The sequence below is a fragment of the Loxodonta africana genome, chromosome 1 (genome assembly GCF_030014295.1).
Source record: "Loxodonta africana isolate mLoxAfr1 chromosome 1, mLoxAfr1.hap2, whole genome shotgun sequence".
In the NCBI taxonomy this organism is placed as follows: Eukaryota; Metazoa; Chordata; class Mammalia; order Proboscidea; family Elephantidae; genus Loxodonta; species Loxodonta africana.
Window position 1 is genome coordinate 230,858,560 of NC_087342.1, and position 23,280 is coordinate 230,881,839.

Sequence of the window (23,280 nt, forward strand, 5' to 3'; positions counted from 1 at the left end):
GTCATCTGCAACTTATGACTTACTTAAAAAAATTATGTGCTTGGCTAATGACGCAAAACCCCCCTCCTTGAATGTGTGATAAGGAAAGAACAAACAGTGTACTCCCTCATAAGATGTTTTTCAGAGAAGCCGGCCCTGGAACATGCACAGATGTCTGCAAGGTGACCAAGGGCCTGACGATTCCCAGAAAACCCATGAGGAACGATGACACAATTCTCTGACCCTAAACTATAAGAGCCGTGACCTCCCTGACTGACTAGTCAGTCTTTTAGAGAGGCTTAGTCCTTCGCTGACTCCTTTTGCTTAACTCAAGCAAAATAAAACTTGCTGAGGATAAAGTTTGTCTTTCGCATGTATTCTTACTCAGGAAAAGATGTTGACCTTTTGTGTCAGATTGGTAATTGGTAACAAGACTAGTAGCCTGGGCTTGTGTTACATCTCTATTGCCCGGTTTGCTTCCTGATGTACAGCTCTCTGCTCAGTGTCTCCTGGGCTGGCCTAACGTCAAGCCATCGGTACCAGATTTCAGACTCAGGAACAGAACTTGTTGTCTTGACTCCCCATACATGTTCCAGCTTTGAAAACATCTCAGTGCCGGAAATAAAGACAATAAAGGTGTGTGTCAAGCCATCTTCAGCTGACCAGGTAAATGCACAAGGTGACCTACCAGGACTTCTCGGCTCTCTTCCCTGTAATTTAGGGACTTCTCAGTCCCTGATATAATCCAGCTCATGTCTATGAGTTGGAATGGACTTGACGGCAATAGGTTTAGTTTGGTTTTTAGGTTTAGTCCTTGATACAACTATTCCTTATGAAAAGGAGCCAACACACTGAGGTATGTTAGAGCTATACTCTTTAAAATTGGGTACGCTGTAGCAGGGGTAGGGATTTGGGGACCATGGTTTCAGGGGACCTCTAAGTCAATTGGCATAATAAAATTTATTAAGAAAACATTCTGCATCCCACTTTGGAGAGTGGCATCTGGGGTCTTAAACGCTAGCAAGCAGCCATCTAAGATGCATCAATTAGTCTCAACCCACCTGGAGCAAAGGAGAAAGAAGAACATCAAAGATACAAGGTAATTATGAGCCCAAGAGGCAGAAAGGGCCACATAAACCAGAGACTACATCAGCCTGAGACCAGGAGAACTAGATGGTGCCTGGGTACAACCAATGACTTCCCTGACAGGGAACACAACAGAGAACCCATGAGGAAGCAGAACAGTAGGATGCAGACCCCAAATTCTCATAAAAAGACCAGACTTAATGGTCTGACTGAGACTAGAATGAACCCGGAGGTCATGGTCCCCAGACCTTCTCTTAGCCCAAGACAGGAATCATTCCTAAAGCTAACTCTTCATACAGGGATTGGACTGGACTATGGGATAGACAAGGATACTGGTAAAGAATGAGCTTCTTGGATCAAGTAGACACATGAGACTATGTTGGCATCTCCTGTCTGAAAGGGAGATGGGAGGGAGGAGGGGGTCAGAAGCTGGCCGAATGGACACGAAAAGAGAGAGTGGAGGGAAGGAGCGTGCTGTCTCATTAGGGGGAGAGCAATTAGTATATAGCAAGGTGTTTATAAATTTTTGTATGAGAGTCCAACTTGATTTGTAAACTTCCACTTTCAGCACAATAAATTAAAAAAAAAATGGCTACTCTGGGGTGGAGGATGAGCGAAGAATGCAAAAAATGTTGAAGACGCAAACAAATTAAGTCAAGTCAAGGTAAGTACAGTTTATTCTCAACAAATATCACAACTGTGCTGCCTTAGTAGCAGCTCATGGGCAGGAAAGTTTATCCACAGAAATGTCAAAACGCCTTGAGGTTTAGCAGTTGGTGATAGCTAAGGACGGGGTCTTAGTCTGACCACTGTTAATTATTTCTGAGCTAAGTTCCCTACCCGTGTTCTTGTTTCTAGATCAGCCGATGCTCCCTCTGTCTCCCATCCAATTAGTTTTCCCTCATTATGCTTTCAATCCAAGTAACAAACCTTGAAACACGGACATAAACACCAGGCTTATTGACCTGTGCACAGCCAAGACCCCAGGAAGTGACTCCTTGTAAAATGTATTTGTCCTTCTCGAAGCAAACCAGAGGCCCTCCGCTGTCACCCTATACAGAGGGGGAGGGAAAAAGTCACATCAGAGTTCAACCATCATCCTCCATTAGGGGATGTCATCTTCATTATCCAAATGCAAGTTTCCCCAGCATTTGAACATTCCCTTCCAGTCAGAAAGTAACGTATGAACATGATCTGAGCATCCACTGTGCTCAAGGACTTAGGACAGCATCTTCAGGAGACCTGCACCAGTTAGTCTTTCTGGGAGAAAAATCCCTTGTGAAGACTGCACACATCCCTTCCTTTCTCGGGGTTTCTCTCAGGCAGGGCTAACCCCAAGCCCAGTTGTAAAGTACTGCAGTTGGTCTTTGCCCTATACCCCCCTCCATCATCCCTACTGGAAATGCCATCATCCTAGTCCCATTCATCAGCATGCTCCGGGAGGCATGTGGTCTGTGGTAATCACAGAGGCCTTACTACCCTCTGGAAACCCTGGTGGCATAGTAGTTAAGAGCTTGGCTGCTAACCCAAAGGTCAGCAGTTTGAATCCACCAGGTGTTCCTTGGAAACTCTATGGGGACAGTTCTACTCTGTCCTGTCGGGTTGCTATGTGTTAGAATTGACTCAATGGTAATGGGGTTTGGTTTTTTTTTACTACCCCCTTACTACTTATCTAGACCACCATCTGTCAGCTTGTCATACTGTGGTCACTGCATGTTGCTAGAAGCTATGCCACCAGTATTTCAAATACCAGCAGGGTCGCCCATGGTGGACGGGTTTCAGCAGAGCTTCCAGACTAAGACAGACTAGGAAGAGACGCCTGACCATCTACTTCCGAAAATTAGCCAGTGAGAACTCTATGGATCCCAACAAAATATTGTTCACTATCGTTGCTGGAAGATGAGTTCCTATGTTGGAAGGCACTCAAAATACAACAATGGACATGAGCACACTAATGATGGTGAAGACGGCACAGGGCCGGGCAGCATTTCATTGTGTTATACATGAGGTCACCATGAGTCGGAGCCAACTAGATGGCAACTAACAACAACTCATCTGGAGCTCAAGAGCCAAGCAATCACCTTGGATTATCTGAACTTATATTTGGGGCCTTATCTAAAGGGTTTCTGGGCAACATTTAGACTGTGGCCTTCGGTTGACAGATCCTTCTTAAACTTGCCACTTGGGGCTGAAAAGTGTAAGGGGCCAAGGCAGGCCAGCGTCAGGACTCACTTGGTCTCTTCCTCTTACCTGGCAGCTGTCTGTACCTCCACTCAAGAGCCCAGCGCAGAGTTCGGTTGCCTGAACTCTTCCGCCCAGATGCTCTCTGCGATTGCACACTTTGTTCTCAATCACCGGGAGCTGGGCTTCCTTGAGAAGGCCATCACCAGAGGTGCCTGTGTTTAAAGAGATTAAAGAATGGTTACTGGTCCCAAAGCCTATTCATAAGGAAACTTCCAGAACAACAGAGCAGCAACAATCTCTTGTTTGTTCGTGAGGTTGAAAAACCACCAAATCAATTCCTAACACTACTAGAATTTTTTTTTTCTTTCTGATCCTTAGAGTACAAACATTATATTAAACTTTATGTTCCCATAGAGTTGGATTTAACAATGTATGTTCCTTTGTGGTATCTTGTTTTTATTGTTGTTGCCGTTATGTTTTGTTTTTTGCTTTCTCTTTTAAAACTATAAACAAATTATTTTTAACATGTAAAGAAAGTTCGGAAAATAACTGCCGTTGTGTTTATATATTCTCTTTCAGGCTTTATATATGTTTATTTTGCTACCTATCATATTGCACAATTTCATATCCTGACTTTTTCACTTAACATTATATCATAAGAACTTTTTCATAATGCTACAGTCTTCATAATTAATATTTCCATGGCTTCATAGTAGTTCATGGAGTAGATGTACAATCATTTGTATTTTAAAAGAATAGTTATCAAAAGTGGTAAAGCCATACAACAGAACATTCAGCCAAAAAAAGGAAGTTCTGATACATGCCACAACATGAATGAATGCTGAAAATATTGAGTGAAATAAGCCAGACACAAGAAGACAAATACTGTATAATTCCGCTTAGATGAAATATCCCAAATAGGCAAATAAATAGAGACAGAAAGCAGATTAATGGTTGCCGAAGGCTGCGGGAAAGGGAGAATGGGGCAAAACTGCTAAATAGGGCCATAGGGTTTCCTTTCGGGGTGAGGAGAATGTTGTGGAAAGGCTGGTGATGGTTGCACAACATTTCAAATGTACTAACTGGTCAGTTCTGTGCTATGTGTATTTTACCATAATAATTAAGAGAGTGTCTATCATTTACTGGGAATTCATCTCTTCAGGCACAAGTTCATCGTGTATCTCCTTTAACCCTCACGATGGTCCAGTGAACTAGGCACCTTGGTCTTTACTACTTCCTGTTTCATAGTTAAGGAAACTGAGTTTTAGAAGGTTATTTGATTTGCCTAAGACCCTCCAGCCGGGACATGGTGGAGCTGGGATTTGAACCTAAGTCTGCGACATCATTGCCCCTGTTCTTTACCATGCTCTTTGGCTCCCACTGTTGCTTCCAGCACTCCACATCTTTGTCCATAGAGTTCATTCATATTTCTTAATATTGTTGTAAGTGCGTTGTTATTAGGTGCCACCGATTTGATTTCCTACTCATAGCGACCTCGTGTGGCAGAGTAGAGCTTCCCCGCAGAGTTTCCTGGGCTGTGATCTGTGCGGAAGGAGATGCCAGGTCTTTCTCCTGCAGAATCACTGGATGGGTTCGAATGACCAGCCCTCCAGGCAGCTAAGCACTTAACCATTGTACCACCAAGTTCCCAGAAATTACATAGACATATTTATGGCTCCCAGCAGGGGAAGGTTATCCAATAAAAAGGTCAGCACGATGCTCACCTAGTTTATCAGATCATCTGTAGTGAACAACTTCACATTTTTTCACGTCAAAGATTCTGCTTCTAGGTATGGCTGGTATCTGTCTCTTTCCCAACCCCACAGCACCTCCCTACAGAAGCAAAGCCTCTGTTCAAATTTACAGTCCCTGACGGGGCGGATTACACCCCACAGATCATTAAGTATGCACAAGTAAGCCTATGCTTGCCCTGCTTACTGGGTAATCTGCCCCAGCTCCCAGTAACATTGCTGGAATTATTTTCTAGAAGGGTGTGCCAGTGCCAACATCACTCATAAATATGACCACACCCTTATGACTATTTAATGTTTTTTAAATATTTGCTGAAGGTGGAAATAGTCCTCATCTAGTTTTTAGATCTATATTTCTTTGATAACTAGGGAGAGTGAACATTTTCCAGTGTGTTCGTTTCACTAGTTGTAGTTCTTTTGTGGAAAAAAAAAAAAAATTTTTTTTTTTTTTTTTTTTTTTTGGCAAATTGAAATAGAGCATCTGCAAAATCGCCGGAGGAAATGCCATTTTCCCCTATGGACACACTCAGGGGTGTCTCAAGATTTTTGCAAATCAGCCAGTTTTGCAAACTCAACCTTCATCTGAGTTTTGTAGAAAATGCTTTGTTAGTATCAAACAGCCAAAGGGGGTGAGGTTCTGTTTCTTCTACAAAGACCTTGAATAAATTTAGCAAATTTCCTTGGGTTCAGAAAACTTACAGTCTGGAGTTCACCCGAGCATATAGGAGGACCACCCAAAGGGTCACAATTGTTTTATCTATCTTTGACCAAGGTGAATATTCTGAGGCTAGTGGAGGGTCATCTGCTGGGGAAGCAGATGTCCCAGGGGTGGTGCAAACGGTTGCAAACTGAAAGATTGGACGTTTGGTTCCACTCAGAGGCACCTCAGAAGAAAGGCCTGGCAATCTACTGAAATATCACCCACTGAAAGCCCTCTGGAGTGCAGTTCTACTTTGACACACACAGGGCCGCCGCGAGTCCAAGTGAGTAGACAGCAATTAGTTGGATGTGGTTGGTGAGGTGATACTGCCCTCTGGTGGCCAAGATAGAGACGGCATTGCTGGAGGCTGAGAGCGGCCTCAGGACAGAGGCCCTTACAGGCATGAGGAGAGGAAGTGCGGGGGCCATCAGCAGGCCCCTGAATGTGATCCCCGATGGCAGACTGACCTGGAGGAGTGTCTTGGCCTCAGTGCTTGTCTTGCGTTTGGAATGTCAAAGTCGGTGAAAGTCTTTGGAGACACGCAAAGGGAATTTTGAGAACGTAAGGATTTTGACCTGACACGGACACTGAAAACACTGGCTTTTTCCATGTCATTGTTGACGTGCAGAACATTGGTAACCAGGCCAGAGTTATGTTTAAGCTTCCTGGTCCAGTTAATACTCTGAGAATCATTTTTTCAGTAGACATGTGGTAAGAGTCAGAGAGCCGAGCAGTGCCTAGTGCAGGACTGCAGGTTAGAGAGGTATGGGACTTTGAGTGGGAGAGGGGCACAGTGGATGGGCTCAGGGATCAGGCCCGCCTGGGGCCGATTGGATTTCAGTACACACTAGCTAGTGATGGCGTGCTGTTGTTGATGATGATGACGGGGGAGGAAGGTAATAAGGAAGAGGCGAGGAAGAAGTAATACTCAGGAACTGCTGAAATACCATCCCCAAAGCCGTGGGCACTTCATACACTGTATTTTAGTCCTCACAGCAACCTTACAGGGTGTCACCAATACCATCCCCATTTGACAGATGAGGAAACTAAGGCATAGAGGGACTAAATCACTTGCCTAATGTCATCTGAGCCGTGGTGGCACAGTGGTTAGCATTTGGCTAACTGAAAGGTCAGCGGTTCGAATCCACCATCTGTTCCTTGGAAACCCTATGGGGCAGTTCTACTCTGTCCTCTAGGGTTACCATGACTAAGAATGACTCCACAGCTATGGGTTTTGGAATGCCATGTGAGGGATGGTAGAGCCAGAACTCACCCCCAGCCAGACCAGCAAGCTTTTAAAATCCATGTTTTAATCAGTTGGGATGCCGCAGAGGGCGTTTGTTATTTTTTTGGCAGTCTCCATCCCATACTTATGCTGTGCGATTCATTCTTCGCCCATTCTTTGCGTGAGTGACTGGGCTCCAGGGAAGGAGCAGGTGGTACCGATCTAAACCATTCCGCACATCCGATTCAGTGATTGGCTCGGGGACGGGCACATGACCCAAATCTGCCCTATTAGAGCTCAGGAGACTCCTGTTTCCTGATGGGGAAGCAAGCCTTCTCCTTCCTTCCGGAACCGGAAGCTGTGGAGCCGACCTACAGCGCCATATGCTACCCGGAAGGACTACCCATCGAAGCGTGGGGCCACCCTGGGATGGAAAGATGCGGAATGTGGTGGCATCAGGTAAGCCACCAAAGCCCTCAGGTAGCTAGTTAACTTCTTTTTTTGCCTAATCTAATCTGAGTTGGATTTTCTGCCATAGCAAGAGTGATAGCTGACGCAAACATGCAAACATTATTAGTAAAAGCTACCATTTATCAAGTGCCGTAAAAGTGCTGTGTGCTTTTTGTGCCTGTTCTGTGTTTTTCACCCACAACAGCCTTTTAGCCCGTTTTTTTTCAGCTGAGGAACAGGTTCAACAAAATTTTTTTTTATTTTTCTAAGTACCTACAGCTAGTATGTGGTGAAGTTGGGATTGCACTCAGGTCTACCTGACTCCATCTACCAGGCAGGCAGTTTCCACTGTGCCATTCTGCACCTCTCATTACTCACCTTCTTCAGGAATAATCATATCTAACTCAATGGGTTGTGGTGTTTACATTTAAAAAGATGCAAAACGCCAGGAACAGCCCGGCACGTACACACGTGTGTGCTTCTTTAGCGTTGATTCAGTGCTGCTAAGCCTGCGACTCCATGTTTGCAGACTCAGAAGTGCAGAAAGGGGAACCACGATGAGTCAAGAGGGTGAGATTTTAAAAATTGTAGGGGAAGAGGGAGGCCGTGTTTCACATTACCTAGACCACTGGGTTTTACCTTTCTTTTATTTTTATTTTAGCCACAAACCCTTTTTAAAACTGAAAGCTTATGGAAAAGGCTAATGTGTAAACACAATTTTACAGATGAGTTAGACACCCAGTGAGTACAAAGAGGTAAAGTGGCTTGTCTGGGTTTACTGTAGTGCAGAGCCAGAATTCTTCCAGGTCCCTGACTCTCATTTCCCAACACTTCTGAGGAAACTGAAGCAGAGATCCTAAGATATTGTTCCAGTGTTCCTATAACCAAGGGTCCAAGTCTAATGGATATCATTATTATCAGGGCACGCAGCAAAGACAAGATTCTCAAATATGTTTATACGGGATCCCGCATAAATGTTGTCTCTGTCACCCTGCACCCCTTCAACCAATGCCAAGTGTCACCCCAGAACTGGGGATTCAGGGGGCCTTGCTTTCTTTCCCCGGTTGTCCTTCTCTCATCTTCCTAACAGCCTCTCCATGAACACACCAGAAGAAGACTAGTCTAACTATCATCTATGTTATTGTTTTACACCAGATCGGGAACCCAATATGGCTAACTTCAAGTGAAAAATAATTTAATACTCTCAACTTGTAGGCTATGTCAAAGCCTTGTTTACCTGGAGAAACAATATTAAAGTCGGAATTGTAGACTGAGAGACTCCAAGAAACTCTCCCCTTCTGCTGCATGTCCCCCCCACCCCGGACTGATATGAAGACACAGGAAGGGGCCCAGACCAAGTCGGCGGGGGCAGATCTCCACACCCATCATTGCTATGAAGTTGTACAACTCTCATCTTCTCATGGAGACTGTAGGAGGAAACCAGTCATTATGTGGGTCATGAAGCTGATCTCACCTTGAGTTTCACCCCAGCCAGTGATGTAGCATTCTGTCTGGTCAGCAACCACATAATTTGCAGGTGGAAGACAAGCTGGGATGACCTTCTCAGTGATTTGGGCAGGTCTAAAAGAAAAACATCACAGGTTACATTTCTTTGCCCTCTGATCACCCACGGTGAGATACTATCTACCTCAAAGGCCCAGAATTTTTCAAGTTGGTATTTTCTTGCTTTGCTGACACAGAGCTATGTAGAAAATAATTTTTCATCCTCACATTTGCCTGTAATATTTTATGAAATAAAATATATTTCATTTAAAAGGCATCAGTTGTATTAAGGACACTGCTGGTGGTGGTCAACTGTGGGAGTACGGGTGACACACACTTCTCATGTGGACTCCATTCACTCTTGGAATTGTATACCGAGACCATGTTATTATATAGATATAATGGGAAAAGCTCAAAAGGCATCAATCAGTAGGCAAAACCTAGCTGAAACCCTATCCAAGGCCAGAATAGCAGAAAGTGTATTGCGTGGCCATGACCACATTGTTCCATCTTTTGGATCCTTCTTGGTTTCTCTATCTGTAAACGTTATAACACTATACTTCTAAGACTCTAATAAAATAAAAGTCTATCAGATGAAGGAGGATTGGAAATAAGTACCGTGCATAAAGAAAATGGTATTATTCTCTAAGAATCATTTTCAAAGAACTTTCACATCACCTAGAGTTCCAGGGAATCTCAAACACTAGAACTTTGATTTTTAGATTTGATTCTACTTTAGTAAGTTCAAGGGAAAAACCCACTGGAGATGAGAAATGCCCTGTTCTAAGAATCATCGTCAGCAATCTTGAAGTAAGCACACCTTCCTGAAGGCCAAAATAAACCAAGTTTCACCACTGTCCTCTCCACAGAGGTTAATTTAAAGGTGTTCCTCATGTGACACGAAATGCCTTACACTCTTGGGACATGGGGGTGGGTCTTGTAAAACCCCAAATTGATAAGCCCATCAGAGAACACTTGTGGAACCCAGAATTTACTAAGTTACTTCTTCCAGCTACCAGGTCACCTTGACCCACCTCTCAGGGCCATGGGGAAAGGAAAACTTGTATTTGCTAGGATAGGAGATGGAGGTCAGAGGAAGGGAACTGGGGAACATGAGGAGAATCAGCTGCTTTTTTAGATCGCTTTGCCTTTCTAGAGCATCAAAACATTTCAGGAAGCCAACCTGTAGTTTGTTGCTACTGTTAGTTGCCATCAAGTCAGCTCCATCTCATGGCAACCCCATGCGAAACAAAATGTTGCCTGGCCCTGTGCCATCTTCACAGTCGTTGGTATGCTCAAGGCCATTGTTGTGGCCTCTGTGTATTTTGAGTGCCTTCCAACCTAGGGGGCTCATCTTCCAGCACTATGCTGGACAATATTCTAACCCTCAGTTTACCAACCCAGGAAACTTGCCAAGTGTTTGTGGACCAGACACAGCAAAGCAGTGCTCCGAGCTCCTGACTGCTGGCCTTGTACTGGCCTGGCCCAGCTCCATCATCGTCAACATCATCACACTGTCATCGGGAACGCATCAGACACAGCTGATGTCCTCTGCAGGCCTTGTTGCCTGTACCAAATGCGTGTGCCTGTTCTCAAAATATAGCACCTGTTTATTTAGCTGCCCTTTGGGATCTATTTCAAAATATTACTAACTTTTAAGTAACATAAGCAAAGTTATCACTTTGCCAGGCTTAATAAAACACCATTTCAAAAGGCAAAATAAAACCAAAGAAGATAATAATGCTAATTTGCGTGTTTTTTTTTTTTTAAGTGCTTCTGAAATGCATGATCTCATTTGATTCCCCCAGACATACTACCGTGTTGAGATGAGACTTGTCAACCTGGAATAACTGAGTAATTTTCTGATCATAAATGTGTATTAGCTGATTGATGACCAAAAGCGACAGAGTTGTAGGTGTAAAATTGTACCTCGTATTTCAGAAACTCACTCTTTTTACACTTGAGGATACTGAGTCCTGGTTATTTTTTCCAAGTCCATCAATAGGAGGCAGCACTGGGCTGGAGTCCGGGTTTTCTGACTTGGAGTCCAGGCCTCTTTCCACAGAGCCAGCATGCCTCTTGCACTGTAGACTGGGCCTTCCCACCTGCCACACTGCTCTCCTGTGGCTGATACCACTCAATCATAAAAGAAGTGGTTTCACTCGTCTTAGGCGAAAACCATGAGTGACATAGTACCTGCTTAGCTTCAGCAAGGCGATATCTGCTCCTGAGGGCCCCGAGAACTGCTTAGAAACATCTATTGTTTGAACATCTGGTTCAAGATTCCGTTCTTTGTGTGCACCAAGGACAACCTTGTACGATAACGGGCTGGGGAACCTAGGACAGATGGTAAAGTTAGAAGGAAAATATGGCCCTCCCCCTTTATGGGCACCCCTTCTGTGCTGTAAAATCACATCTTCCCTAGACACTCGCAATTCAGAATCAAGGACCTCTGAGTGGCAAGAAACAGACTGACGAGTCGTCTGAAGTTGGCCATTAAGAAAAGTTCTCTCTACTGCTTTTGGTTTTTCCACAGAGGAAGGCCGAAGCCAACACAGAAGTCAGCACAAGGACAGACACTCATTTCGGGGTGCTTGGTGGTGACCACAGCCTATCACAGTGAGTGACTCCATGCTCTGGCATATCCAGACATGCACCTGAACCAGGTCTTCTTCACTTCCTTTCTGGAAACCCTTCTCTCATCTGCTGTGTGTTCAGTTGCCCTGTCCTTGTATTTCTGCCTCCGGTTTTTTCATAATCTCCCCTAATTTCATTGCCATTTCCTAGCTCAGGCCCTCATCACCTCTAGCCTGGACGATGGCAGTCGCCTTCTAGCTGGTTTCTGAGCTCACTTGTCCTCCCTCCATGAAGATAACTTGCTTTCGCTCGTAGTGTCATTCAGTTTACGAAGCACTCACACATCTGTGATCTGGTACTTACTGGCCTGTCTGCCTCCACGCTCCCCCACAAGCCATCCTCTTTACACAAGAGCTAGAGAAATATATTTTAAATGTAAATCAGACAAAAGGACGCATATTGTTTGATTCCACGTATATGAATTTAATGGATATCATTATCATCAGGGCATGCAGCAAAGACAAGATCCCCAAACATGTTTTTACGGGATCCTGCATAAACGTTGCCTCTGTTGCCCTGCACCCCTTCAACCAATGCCAAGTGTCACCCCAGAACTGGGGATTCAGGGGTCTTGCCTTCTTTCCCCCCAGCTGTCGATCTCTCATCTTCCTAACAGCCTCTCCACGAACACATCAGAAGACTAGTCCCATATTGGGAACCCAATAACTTCAAGTGAAAAATAATTTAACACTCTTAATTTGTAGGCTGTGTCAAAGCCCTGTTTACCTGGAGAAACAATATTCAAGTTGGAATTGTAGACTGAGAGACTCTGAGAAACCCTCCCCTTCTCCTGCATGCCCCCCACTGGCTGGTAAACCCATAGAGACAAAGAGTAGACTAGAGGTTACCAGGGGTTGGGGGAGGGGGTTTGGGAGTAACCCTCAGTGGGTGCAGAGCTTCTGTTGAGGGTGATAAAACGTTGTGGAAATAGATGATGGTGATAGTTATGTGTGAGGAATGTAGTTAACGTCACTGAATTGTACACTTAAGAATGGTTACAGTGGTAAATTCCATATATATTTTACCCTAATAAAAAGTGTGTATCAGATTTTACCACTCCCTTTCCTCATGCCTTCAGCAACTTAAAGTGAACTAGAATAAAATCCAAGCCCTGTGTCACAGCCGGTCAAGGCTGCCTGCTCGCAGCATCACATCCACCGCATTGGTCCACCACAGGGACTTCTTACTTGCTTTGCCCTTCGCCCAGAACATCCTTATCCCAGGTCTCCGGGGCCGGGTCCTTTCATGATTCAGCCTCAATTCAGATGCCTTTCTCTCAGGGAGCCCATCCCACCTCTGCTAATCCCTATCCCGTCACTTGTTTGCTTTCTCTGCAGCACTTCATGACCTCATGGATTTGTTTATATCTTTATCCACCATCCCTCCCTGCTACCATATTAGCTCCTTGCAGGCAGCATCTTTGTCTGGGTCATTGCTGCTTCCCCTGCAATGGGGCCTGGCACAGAGTAGGTTCTCATTAAATCCTACTGAATGAATGGGTGGCATTCTTGTTTTCTACCCCACCACTCCCCTTCATCCTATGCTGCAGATGAAATCACCTACCCTCCCTGCTCTTTGTGCTACCCGCTAAATTCAGACTGTCTTTCTCCACATGCCTCATGTTCAGTAGGTCCAAAAACCTGCCTCTCCCAAGGCTCAGAGCACCACCCACCATCTCCACGAAGTTTTCCAGCTTGGTGTTCTCTCTGCCTTCGCGGAATCCTCAGGGCTGTTTGTCTCCCTCTGTTTTCACTCTGAATGGTAGTTGTCTATATAGGAGGCTGCATTTTTCTGACCAGATTATAAAACTGCATTTCTCTGACTAGACGTGTCTTGACTGTAGTGGGTACTCAGTATGTCATGATGGAGGGAAGGAAATAAAGAAAAGAATAAAGGAGCAAAGGAAAAAAGAAGAGGAAAGGAGGAAGGAATGAAGGAGCAAAGAAGGAAGGAAATCCTTAAGACAAGTCTTCCTGTTGGTTGTCCCTGCACGTACCTCTGCAAGCAGTGATGTGCAGTCAGCACCCACTCCGGGGATATTAAAGTGCCCCCACAAAAGTGCACCCCAGATCTAGAAGAGAAAAATGTCAGGATTTTAGTTCAGATACAGTGTTTTACTCTGTTCCATTATACAGAAAGGAAGAAGGAACTGTTAGCTCAATTTTGATAATATTGATACCTCCCCCCCATAAAAAGACTCGCAGCCCATCATCAGGATAATAGTAACTTTGAGTTGTGTTTCAGTTGTGGGATTTTCCAGCGGGCTCTGTTCGCACCACTCTGTGAGATGGCTTGAAGAGGACCGGGCTCATCCTATTCACAGGAGAACAAAATGGCTTTGACCTATCAGCTCTGGACCCCAGCAGAAGTGACCAGCCAAGGAGCTTTCCCTTGCAGCCTCTTTATTTTTTTTATTTTTGACGAAAGCTATGAAAGATCTCATGGATCCATCTTTAGGGAGCCAAATATGAACTCAAACAACAGTGAGTCCTGGGAGTATGCGATCCTACCTGAGAAAATATACTTTTGGGGGGATGGCCCCTAAATCACTGAGTTGATTGAACTGCTTAGGCAAGTTGTGGCTCCATACACGTGATGTGAGCCACTCTGAACCAGGCTGTAATGAAAAGGAATGTAAATTGTAAGCACCTGAGAGCAGATGTGTTAATATGTCAGCCAGGAAGTAGACCACAGTGAAGTTTGGGAAAGAGCAAATAGTTAACAGGTAAAAGATGAAGGTTCTGTGTATAGAGCAAGAAGTTGCTCAGTGATAAGGTAAAGAAAAGTCAACTCGATAACAGAATGAAGTATAAAGTAAGCAAGTTTATTGATGGCATTCACAAGTTATGATACCAGGCTCTTTAGTGGAGGACAAGGTGAGGCAGGAAGCCAAACAAGTGAGCAGATAAGCCTGTTTCGTATGTGTGCTTTATATGAGATACTCAAGAAAACTGAGCTCATTAAAGCAGTACTCCACTGAGACAGTAACCCAAACTGTCTTGGGTTCTGTAGGATCAGAACTAGTCATCCTTAAATTATGGGGATTATGAGCTAGCCTCCACTGGGGGAGGTGCATTTGTGAATGGGTAGTCACCGTCTGAATCGAATTCAACAATTCACAAAAGTGTAAAAGAAAATAAGAGTCTATATCTGCGATAGAAAAGGAGCCCTGGTGGTGCAGTGGTTAAGTACTCGGCTGCTAACAAAAGGTCAGCGGTTCGAACTCACCAGCTGCTCTGTGGGAGATAGACCTGGCAATCTGCTCCCATAAAGATTACAGCTTTGGAAACCCTATGGGGCAGTTCTACTCTGTCTTGTAGGGTCACTGACTCAGAATTGACTCAATGGCAACAGGTTTGGCTTTTGATTTTTATCTGTGATAGACTGTAGGTCGTTTTGTCCCTCCCCCAAAAGTGTCACATTTCTAAAAATATCCCATTTTATGATGAAACAGTGGATATATGTATGAACCCTCAAAGTAGCTTCAAAACATTTCCAGCAATTTTGAAATTTAATGTAGATTGCTGCATCTTCAGTTTTTGATACCAGTAGCCCAGATCAAGGAAAAGATTCCAATTCTGGCAATTTTCCCAGTAGAAAACCTAGAATAATAATATTTATATTTTTATAGTGTTTATTTCCTCATCAGGAGAATATAGAGGCAGTTTTTTACTGACATCTGAAATGTCTGGGCATAGGTTAAATGGTACATCTGCTAACCAAAAAGGTCGACAGTTCGAATCCACCAGGCGATCCTTGGAAACTCTCTGGGGCAGTTCTACTCTGTTCTATAGGGTCGCTATGAGTTGGAATCGACTCGATGGCAGTGGGTTTAGTATGAATGTAAGGGTTTTATGGGGCTCGCATAGGAGGCTGGTATAGATTGTTTCTGGAAATGGTCTTACCTTTTTGTCCTGAGACTGCTTTGCCAGGGCCAGGAATGCGGATTGGCCACACACCCACCTACAACCCTTCCAGAACACTTCCTCGGCTCCACCTTGGGCTTTCCACAGTCAACTGAGGGCGTGGCTCAAAGTGAGAGAACATCACACTTAATGGAGTGAAAGGTAGCAACTCTGCCAGTTAACTCAGGATCCATTAACGTCTCAGAGCACTGAATCGTAGGCATCCCAAAGCCCAAACTAAGTAGTAAAACCATAAGCGTTTTTTAAAGATTTTCTCTAAGTTTCAAACATGGTAGTAGGGGTCACACAACCCTCTACTTTCAGGAAAATATAAATACTTTGTTATTATTTTGTTGGGGAAGTGACAAAATAAATTGGTATAATTAGACATTAGAATGAAATCTTTTCTGGGATGACTTCAATTGGCAAAATTGTTATTCCAACTCTGTGTACCATATCTAGAACACTGTATCATCATTCCCATCATCATCATTATCATCTGAAAACCATAGCTGGCATCCCCATCGAAAGGCACTAAGGATATTTTTTAATACGACTTCGTGCGTGTTTATATGTGAGTGTATGTGGTGTATACGTGCATGTGATTGTATGTATTGTATGTAGCAAGGATAACTAGCCTAAATCAAAATACCATCTTCTCTCAGCCAGCCTTTACATACTTCTGGACTGCTTAAAGAAATTGATGTGTAGTTTAAAAGGTTAATCAGTGGTCCTTTTTCATTTTAAAGGTGAGCTTCCTTGTAAATTAAAAACACTGTAAAGATCAAACTTACTAGTCTAACAGAAACTGGAGAAACCCTTCGAGTACAGCCCCCAGGCACCCTTTTATCTCAGTACTAAAGTCATTTCTGAGGCTCACCCTTTGGCCAAAGATTAGACAGGCCCGTAAGACAAATGATAATACACGTAGTTCAACCACGTATAGGAGACTACATGGGCACACCAGCCCAGGGGCAAGGACGAGAAGGCAGGAGGGGCCAGGAAAGCTGGACAAATGGAAACAGGGAACCCAAGATCGAGAAGGGGAGAGTATTAACATGTCACGGGGTTGGCAACCAAAGCCACAGAACAATATCTGTATTAATGGTTTAATGAGAAATTAATTTGCTCTGTAAACCTTCACCTAAGGCACAATTAGAAAAAAAAAAAAAAAAGCAGTGTAGATGCTTGGAAGTTTTAAGAAAAATGACAGATAATTTCTCACTTAAATAAAATTTAAAATCTCTCAGGGAATAAGTGATACAACCTTAAAAAAAAAGAGAGAAAAAATGCAAGCAACCTAAATATACAAAAAAAAAAAAAAAAAGTGCCATTTAAAGTCATATCTTAAAAAGATGTTTCATTCTAAAACAATCCAAATAAAACCAGCAAAAACCACTTTCGGAAAACCTGTTGCCATCAAGTCGATTCCGACTCATAGAATTTCTTAACTTCCAATAGCTATCCTTTTAAGCACTGACCTGACATACTGGGAAACCTATGATTCACTATTTCATTTATTTATTTATTTATTCATTCAGCAAATATTTATTCAAAGATTCATTGCCTACTCCGTGCCAGGCACTGTTCTAGGTACTAACCCACCCAGTGCCATCAAATCGATTCCGACTCATAGCCACTCTATAGGACAGAGTAGAACTGCCCCGTAGAGTTTCCAAGGAGCGCCTGGTGGACTTGAACTGCCGACGCTTTTGTTAGCAGCCGTAGCACTTAACCACTATGCCACCAGGGCTTCCCGTTCTAGGTACTAGAGGGGCAAAAGAAATAACTAAGGTCTCTGTTTTTAATCTTTACATCCTAGTGGGTTGAAATATAAAAAGGATGGTTAATTGGATGGTTCAGTTGAGGCTCCAGAGGTGGTCAAGAGAGGAGTAAGACTAACCACCATATGTAGATTCCAAAGAAAATAGCCAGTTCTACAATTCTTGTCCCCTTACCCATGTTGAGATGCAAAAGTATCATGTTCTTCTAGATAGGAGAAAGAAGACAAACAGGGAAGAGAATATCTTTAGAGAGTTCTAGTGGACTGTGAGGTTTGCCACCACCATCTGTGATGGTGGCATGTGAGGCTAACCATGAACTTGATGAGAAGGGTTTCAATCAGACCACTTGGAGAGCTTGAGGTCTGTTTCCTGCAAAACGGGGATCCCAGGCTTGAGGAAGCTAAAGCAGCTTGTGGTGGCAGAGGGAAGTTACAGATGAATACCAGGCACAGCTGTGGCACAATGGCAGGAACTCAAGGCTCAACTTCAAGGAAATCCTGCCAACAGTCAAGGGTAGAGAAGCCTGGCAGTACGATGCAGTAGGGGCACCAGAGAGGGCAGAGACTGAGGCTCAATGAATGACCAGCCAAAGGAGAGGCAGTAACCCCCTAAGAAACTTACAGGCAGGGGGAGGGTCACCAAGAGAACTTTTGCAGAACATCCAAAAGCATCCACTAGAGAAGGAATCCAGTATAAACTCGTGCTAAGTCCAGAGAGCACAAAGCCGTCTTACAGTGGTATCAGTCAAGTAGGATCTTTTCTATCACCCTTACCTCTCCTCCTCTCCTGCTCATCCAGGAGTGGCTCAAATGCAAACCTGGCACTGTGGCTCCCATACCCTGAACCACTCCACCAGACTACCTCTGCAAATAATCTACCAATGCTGGACTTAAGTGGCTTTGCAACCTACATGCCTTTCCTCCAGCTCTAGGTCCTTCTACACCCAGACACTGCCATATGCAATCAGACCACGAAAAAGAGAAGGCTGTAAGCCATGACAAATTCTGTTGCAAAGATTAGTCGGCAGAAAGTAAGATAAGTCCCAAGTCAAAGTGGCTTACTTTTTCCAGGTCTACTCTTGAGTTTGTTATCCCAGTCTTTTAAGAACTGATGCCATCTCCCCTTTCCCTGGCTCAAGCCTCCTGCTCCTTAGAAGAGTCTCAGAGCAAAGAGGTAGGAACCAGGCAAGCATCTCTAAGGTATGTAGCCAATAGATGGCTAATGAATAGTCACCTTAGGTTAAAGGAAATTAGAGGCCCTGCATTACTTTTCATTGAATTCTTAGGATGACAACTTAAAGGTTTACAATATACATCGTATGTGTCTCTTTTCTTACATCTCAGCTGCTCAAAGGGAAATTTTCCTACCTGGGTGACTAAATCTGCATGTGTTTTTTATTCATCCCTCGCTAACACTGGAGAGTTCAGTGGGACAGCTCTGAGGCTGATCACATCACCTCTGAGCTTGCTCTTTGGAGAATTTTATATTTACCTTATTAAGGGAGGAAGGATTCCCTAACAAGTGGGACCAAGAGTAGGACAGGTTCAAGATGCCCATGATGAAGAGAGGGCTCAGGTGAAGAGGCTTCTGGAACTCCCTGAGCATCCACCTCTTCCCCAGAAGTGCTCAGCTCAAAAGCCCTTTTTTTGCAGATCCATATCGAGGAGATGATCGCTACTTTTATTAGAGAAGTTTTTTCCTTTCAAAGAGGGAGCTCTGGTGGCGCAGTGGTTAAGTGCTTATCTGCTAACCTAAAGGTCGGCGGTTCGAACCCACTAGCCGCTCCACAGAAGAAAGATGTGGCAGCTAGCTTCTGTAAAGATTACAGCCTTGGAAACCCTATGGGACAGTTCTACTCTGTTCTACAGGGTCCCTATGAGTCGGAATCGACTCCATGGCAACGAGTTTAGTTTAGTTTTGGCTCCTTACAAAAAAGAAAGCAACCTACCACACAGAGGGACATCACAGTAGTCAAAAAGCTTTTTTGGATCCATTGTGTAGCACCAAGGACCATTGACATCTCCATCCGGGTTGCGGCAGTACTGAAAAAAAGGGCAGATGTACACGATCTCGCTCATATTGGGGCCAAGAGGGAGGGGAAGTTATTCCAAGGCACAGTCATTTCACTGTTGCCCATAGAAGATGAAATGTCGTGTTCCTTTTTTGAGGGGGAGGGTTTGTAGAGTTATTTTGAGGATGGTTGTAAAGCCCCTGAATCCATGTTCCATTGGACATGTCCCTTTATTCCAAAGGAGCTCAAACTATGAGGCTTGAGAGTAAGTGGTGGCATCAGAGGGGTCCTGAGGTAGAGGATACATAAAATGCTCCCCCCCCCGCCAGATGTCTGAATTGCAGAGATTGTAGAGGTGCCCAGAAAAAGAGGACAGTGGGATACTGTTGGCAAGTCTTGTCCCTGCTTCACTGCAGCAACGTTCTACCTGATAAAGCCATTTGCCTCTTGGTTCAGGAATGTTTATTTCCACGGATTGTGTACATTCCATGGGCCAAACCACAGAATGGTAGTGTCTTCCTTTCCTTCCCTCTACAAATCCCCTATAGAAAGCCATCCTGGAGAGTGAGTGAGCCTGGAGAGAACCTGCTACATGGAGTCCTGATTGGCCTCATCAAAACATTTTCTAGAAGAATCCAACTAAAATGTCATCAAGGGCACCTTTGATCACCAGAGCCTAGAGGTCAAACACTAGAAATAGAACCAGCACCCAGTAATGGAAGCTGGTGCGCAATGTCCCAAAGGGAAAGAAGAGGCTGAGGAACCGACGGCAAGCATGGAGGTTTACCCACTGTGTTAGTTGTACTCTACAAGCTGGTACCGGTTATGTTTCAGGCAGAGTCCCATGAAATCTTTTTTTTTTTTTTCCCCTCCCTCTACCCACCAAACAGCAATCCCAGTCAATTTTCTGTCACAGAGCACCAATTCTGTGTGCAAAGATTGGTCAGCAGAAGGTGAAAGCTCAAGTCAAAGTGACTTACATTTTTCTCCAGGCCTGCCCGTGGATTCGTCTCTGGTGTGAAAATGTTGTGCCTGTGGGGCTCCTGTGCAGCCCACCCCTGGCACAGAGTGCCGGTAGCAGTAGTTGCCTTCTTGCCCCTGTATTGTTTGCCATTCCCAAACATGCAGTCTATAGGAACAACAAAAAGGGGGCTTATGAACTATTTGTTGCCCATGGAAATAGCAGTCACGAAATCAAACAACATATTGCATTGGACAAATCTGCTGCAAAAGATCTCCTTGAAGTGGTAAAAAGTAAAGATATCACTTTGAGGACTAAGGTGGGCCTGACCCAAGCCATGGTGTTTTTCAGTTGCCTCATATGCATTCAAATAGTAGACAATGAATAAGGAAGACCAAAGAAGAATTGATGCCTTTGAATTATGGTGTTGGCGAAGAATGTTGAATACACCATGGACTGCCAAAAGAACCAACAAATCTGTCTTGAAAGAAGTACAGCCGGAATGCTCCTTAGAAGTGAAGACAGTGAGACTTCATCTTATGTAAGTTGGACATATTATTAGGAGGTGCCAGTCTGTGGAGAAGGACATCGTGCTTGGTAAAGTAGAGGGTCAGTGAAAAAGAGAAAGACCCTTATCAAGATGGGTTGACACAGGGGCTGCAACAATGGGCTCAAGCATAGCATTGGTTGTGAGGGTGGCGCAGGACCAGGCAGTGTTTCATTCTGTTGTACATAGAGTGGCTGTGAGTCAGAACTGACGTGATGCCCCAAACAACAGTAACGACAACAATGTGAACTATTACATCGACCCGGGAAGGTGATGAATACATATTTGCAGTTACTTCGGGTTTCTCTAAGGAGACAGACTCAGTGGTCAGATCCTTCAGAGCAGCATGGAATGCTGACAGTCACCCTACTAATTTTAAGAAGTTCCAGAAAACATTACTGACTTGAAAATAACCACAAACTTAGCAGGATGTGAGAATCAAATTTCAGCTGGGACACTATGATAAACAAGACCGAGTGCCTGTGAGGATCAGCACCACACAGATGCTGCTCTAAACCATTCCACAACACTCAAATACATCACTACATCACTCTCATCAAGGGTAGAGAAAATGAGTGCAGATTGAAAGGATTTTATGACAAGTATTATCTAGGCTAGAGCTGTACTGTGAGCGCCCACCCTCTGAGGTGAGAGGATAATATTAATAAAGATGATTTGGGCCCTCCTTTTCCCCCAAACTTGTCCCTCATTTCAAGCCTAGGGAATGGGGACTTCCACGGGGTCCCTCAGAGAATTTGCTATGTGTCCCATATGGGGGCCCAGTGGACCCATGTTCTGATGGCCACTTATAAAATTTAAAGAGCAAAAACCGAACAGCTAGCTTCTCTGCCGAGGGTGAGAATGTGACTGGGAGCAGGGTGTACGATTTAGCCACGTACCCAGTGTGGGTGTGCATATGAGAGACCGTGTTAGGTCATCGCAAGTCTTGCTGCGAGGGAGACCTAGATGGCGCATCTGGCCTGCCCAGTCTCAGCAGGGAAGAGGAAGCAGAGGTGTGTCCACCCTGCTCTGGGGAACACCAGGGGAGGAAGTGTCAACATCAGCAAGTGCACAGTGGGGCAGGAGAGGCCTCAACTTCCAACCAAATTCTCATCTTTAATCATTACTGTCTGGAGGATTCTGTGGCATCCAAAAGTGATTGGAAAGCCGCAGTCAATGACAACCACCTGAGTTGTCATTCTGGGCCAGGTGGGGAATTGGCCCCTCTCTGAGTCCTCTCAGCCTGCCACCTTTACACCTTACAGTTACCTCCCAACTGCAGGACCAGGCGCTAAGTACTTCCACTTATGAACCCAGGGCTCAGGAAGCGTAGAGGAAGTACTGGTTATTCTTTTCCTCACACCTCAGATGATGACCAAATTCTTAACATTCAGGCCAGATAACCCATCTAGCTACAGGTCCGCTTTTCCAGCTCTTTGTTGGAGAGCATCATTTGACCATCATACTAGCCGTTCTAAGTCAGAATGTTCCAAACCAGATTGATCATTTCTATTCCTCTACAAACGAGGGAGGGACTTGCTTTTCTTGGATTACCCATTCTGCCAGTGCTGTCGTTATTGACCTTTTAATCGACTCAGGCTCAAAATTTTATGCCTCAAAGCCAGTTTGTTGTCCTAAAGAAAATGCCCACCTATGTTAGGCCAGCAGTAGCAGTGTTGGTTCTTAGAGGGATGAAGCACTCAGTCTTCCTCTCACATGCCCTGTCCTCAGCCAGCACTGGAGGGCAGCATTTAAACCTTGGGCACCAGTAAGATTTTCCATCTCTTTTCCTCCTGATGCCAGAGTGATAGAAGATCTCTGGACACAGACCTCTTACCTGTTTCGGAAGGAGCCTCGACTTGTGGAACGTGGGACACAGCAGGAGAGTTTGGGGCACTCCCTACTGTCTCTGAACACCTCTTCAGATTACAGTACTCCCATCGGACACTGGGATGAGTGGTAAAGCACCAAGGTCTTTCATCAGCATCTGGATTCCTGCAGTAGTTCATTGTCAAGTCACTGTAAATTCCAAAACAGTATAAGTCAGGAGAGTGGGAGAATCTTCAGGGATACCCAAGCACCCTCTGAAGTTTGTTATAAAACAGAAGTATAGACACACGACTTTGAAATGTTTTATTAAAGGTACAGCACAAGCATAAATGATTGTCCCTGTCACCAAGGCCATATTTTCCAATTACCAATCCTTCTTTGTTTCCAACTTTCGCATTCCAATCACCAGTAATTATCAATGCATCTTGATTGCATGTTTGATCAATTTCAGATTGCAGAAGTTAGTAAAAATCTTCAATTTCTTCATCTTTGGCCTTAATGGTTGGTGTGTAAATTTGTAAATTAACTGGTTTCCCTTGTAGGCATATGAATACTATCGTATCACTGACAGGATAGATTTTGATTTTTTTTTTTTTTTGACAATGAATATGATGCCATTCCTCTTCAATTTGCCATTCCCAGGATAGTAGACCGTATGATTGTCTGATTCAAAATACCAGGCCACATCAATGCCTAGGATACCGACCTTTATGCATTCCATTTTTGA

The 23,280-nt window shown here is 44.3% G+C and overlaps 1 protein-coding gene across 1 annotated transcript in view; it reads right to left on the reverse strand.

The window, feature by feature from the left end:
• Window positions 1–1,178: 1,178 nt before the first annotated feature.
• Window positions 1,179–23,280, reverse strand: part of PLG (plasminogen) — a 47,607-nt gene continuing 25,505 nt past the window's right edge. Inside the window, exons 11-19 of the mRNA XM_064293033.1 lie at window positions 22,561–22,742; window positions 20,196–20,344; window positions 19,153–19,246; window positions 15,421–15,544; window positions 13,512–13,586; window positions 11,075–11,215; window positions 8,850–8,956; window positions 3,316–3,461; window positions 1,179–2,117 (exon numbers count right to left, since the gene is read on the reverse strand). Coding sequence (XP_064149103.1) covers window positions 1,956–2,117; window positions 3,316–3,461; window positions 8,850–8,956; window positions 11,075–11,215; window positions 13,512–13,586; window positions 15,421–15,544; window positions 19,153–19,246; window positions 20,196–20,344; window positions 22,561–22,742 — 1,180 coding nt within the window. The 3' untranslated portion in view covers window positions 1,179–1,955. The remainder of the gene's footprint in view (window positions 2,118–3,315; window positions 3,462–8,849; window positions 8,957–11,074; window positions 11,216–13,511; window positions 13,587–15,420; window positions 15,545–19,152; window positions 19,247–20,195; window positions 20,345–22,560; window positions 22,743–23,280) is intronic.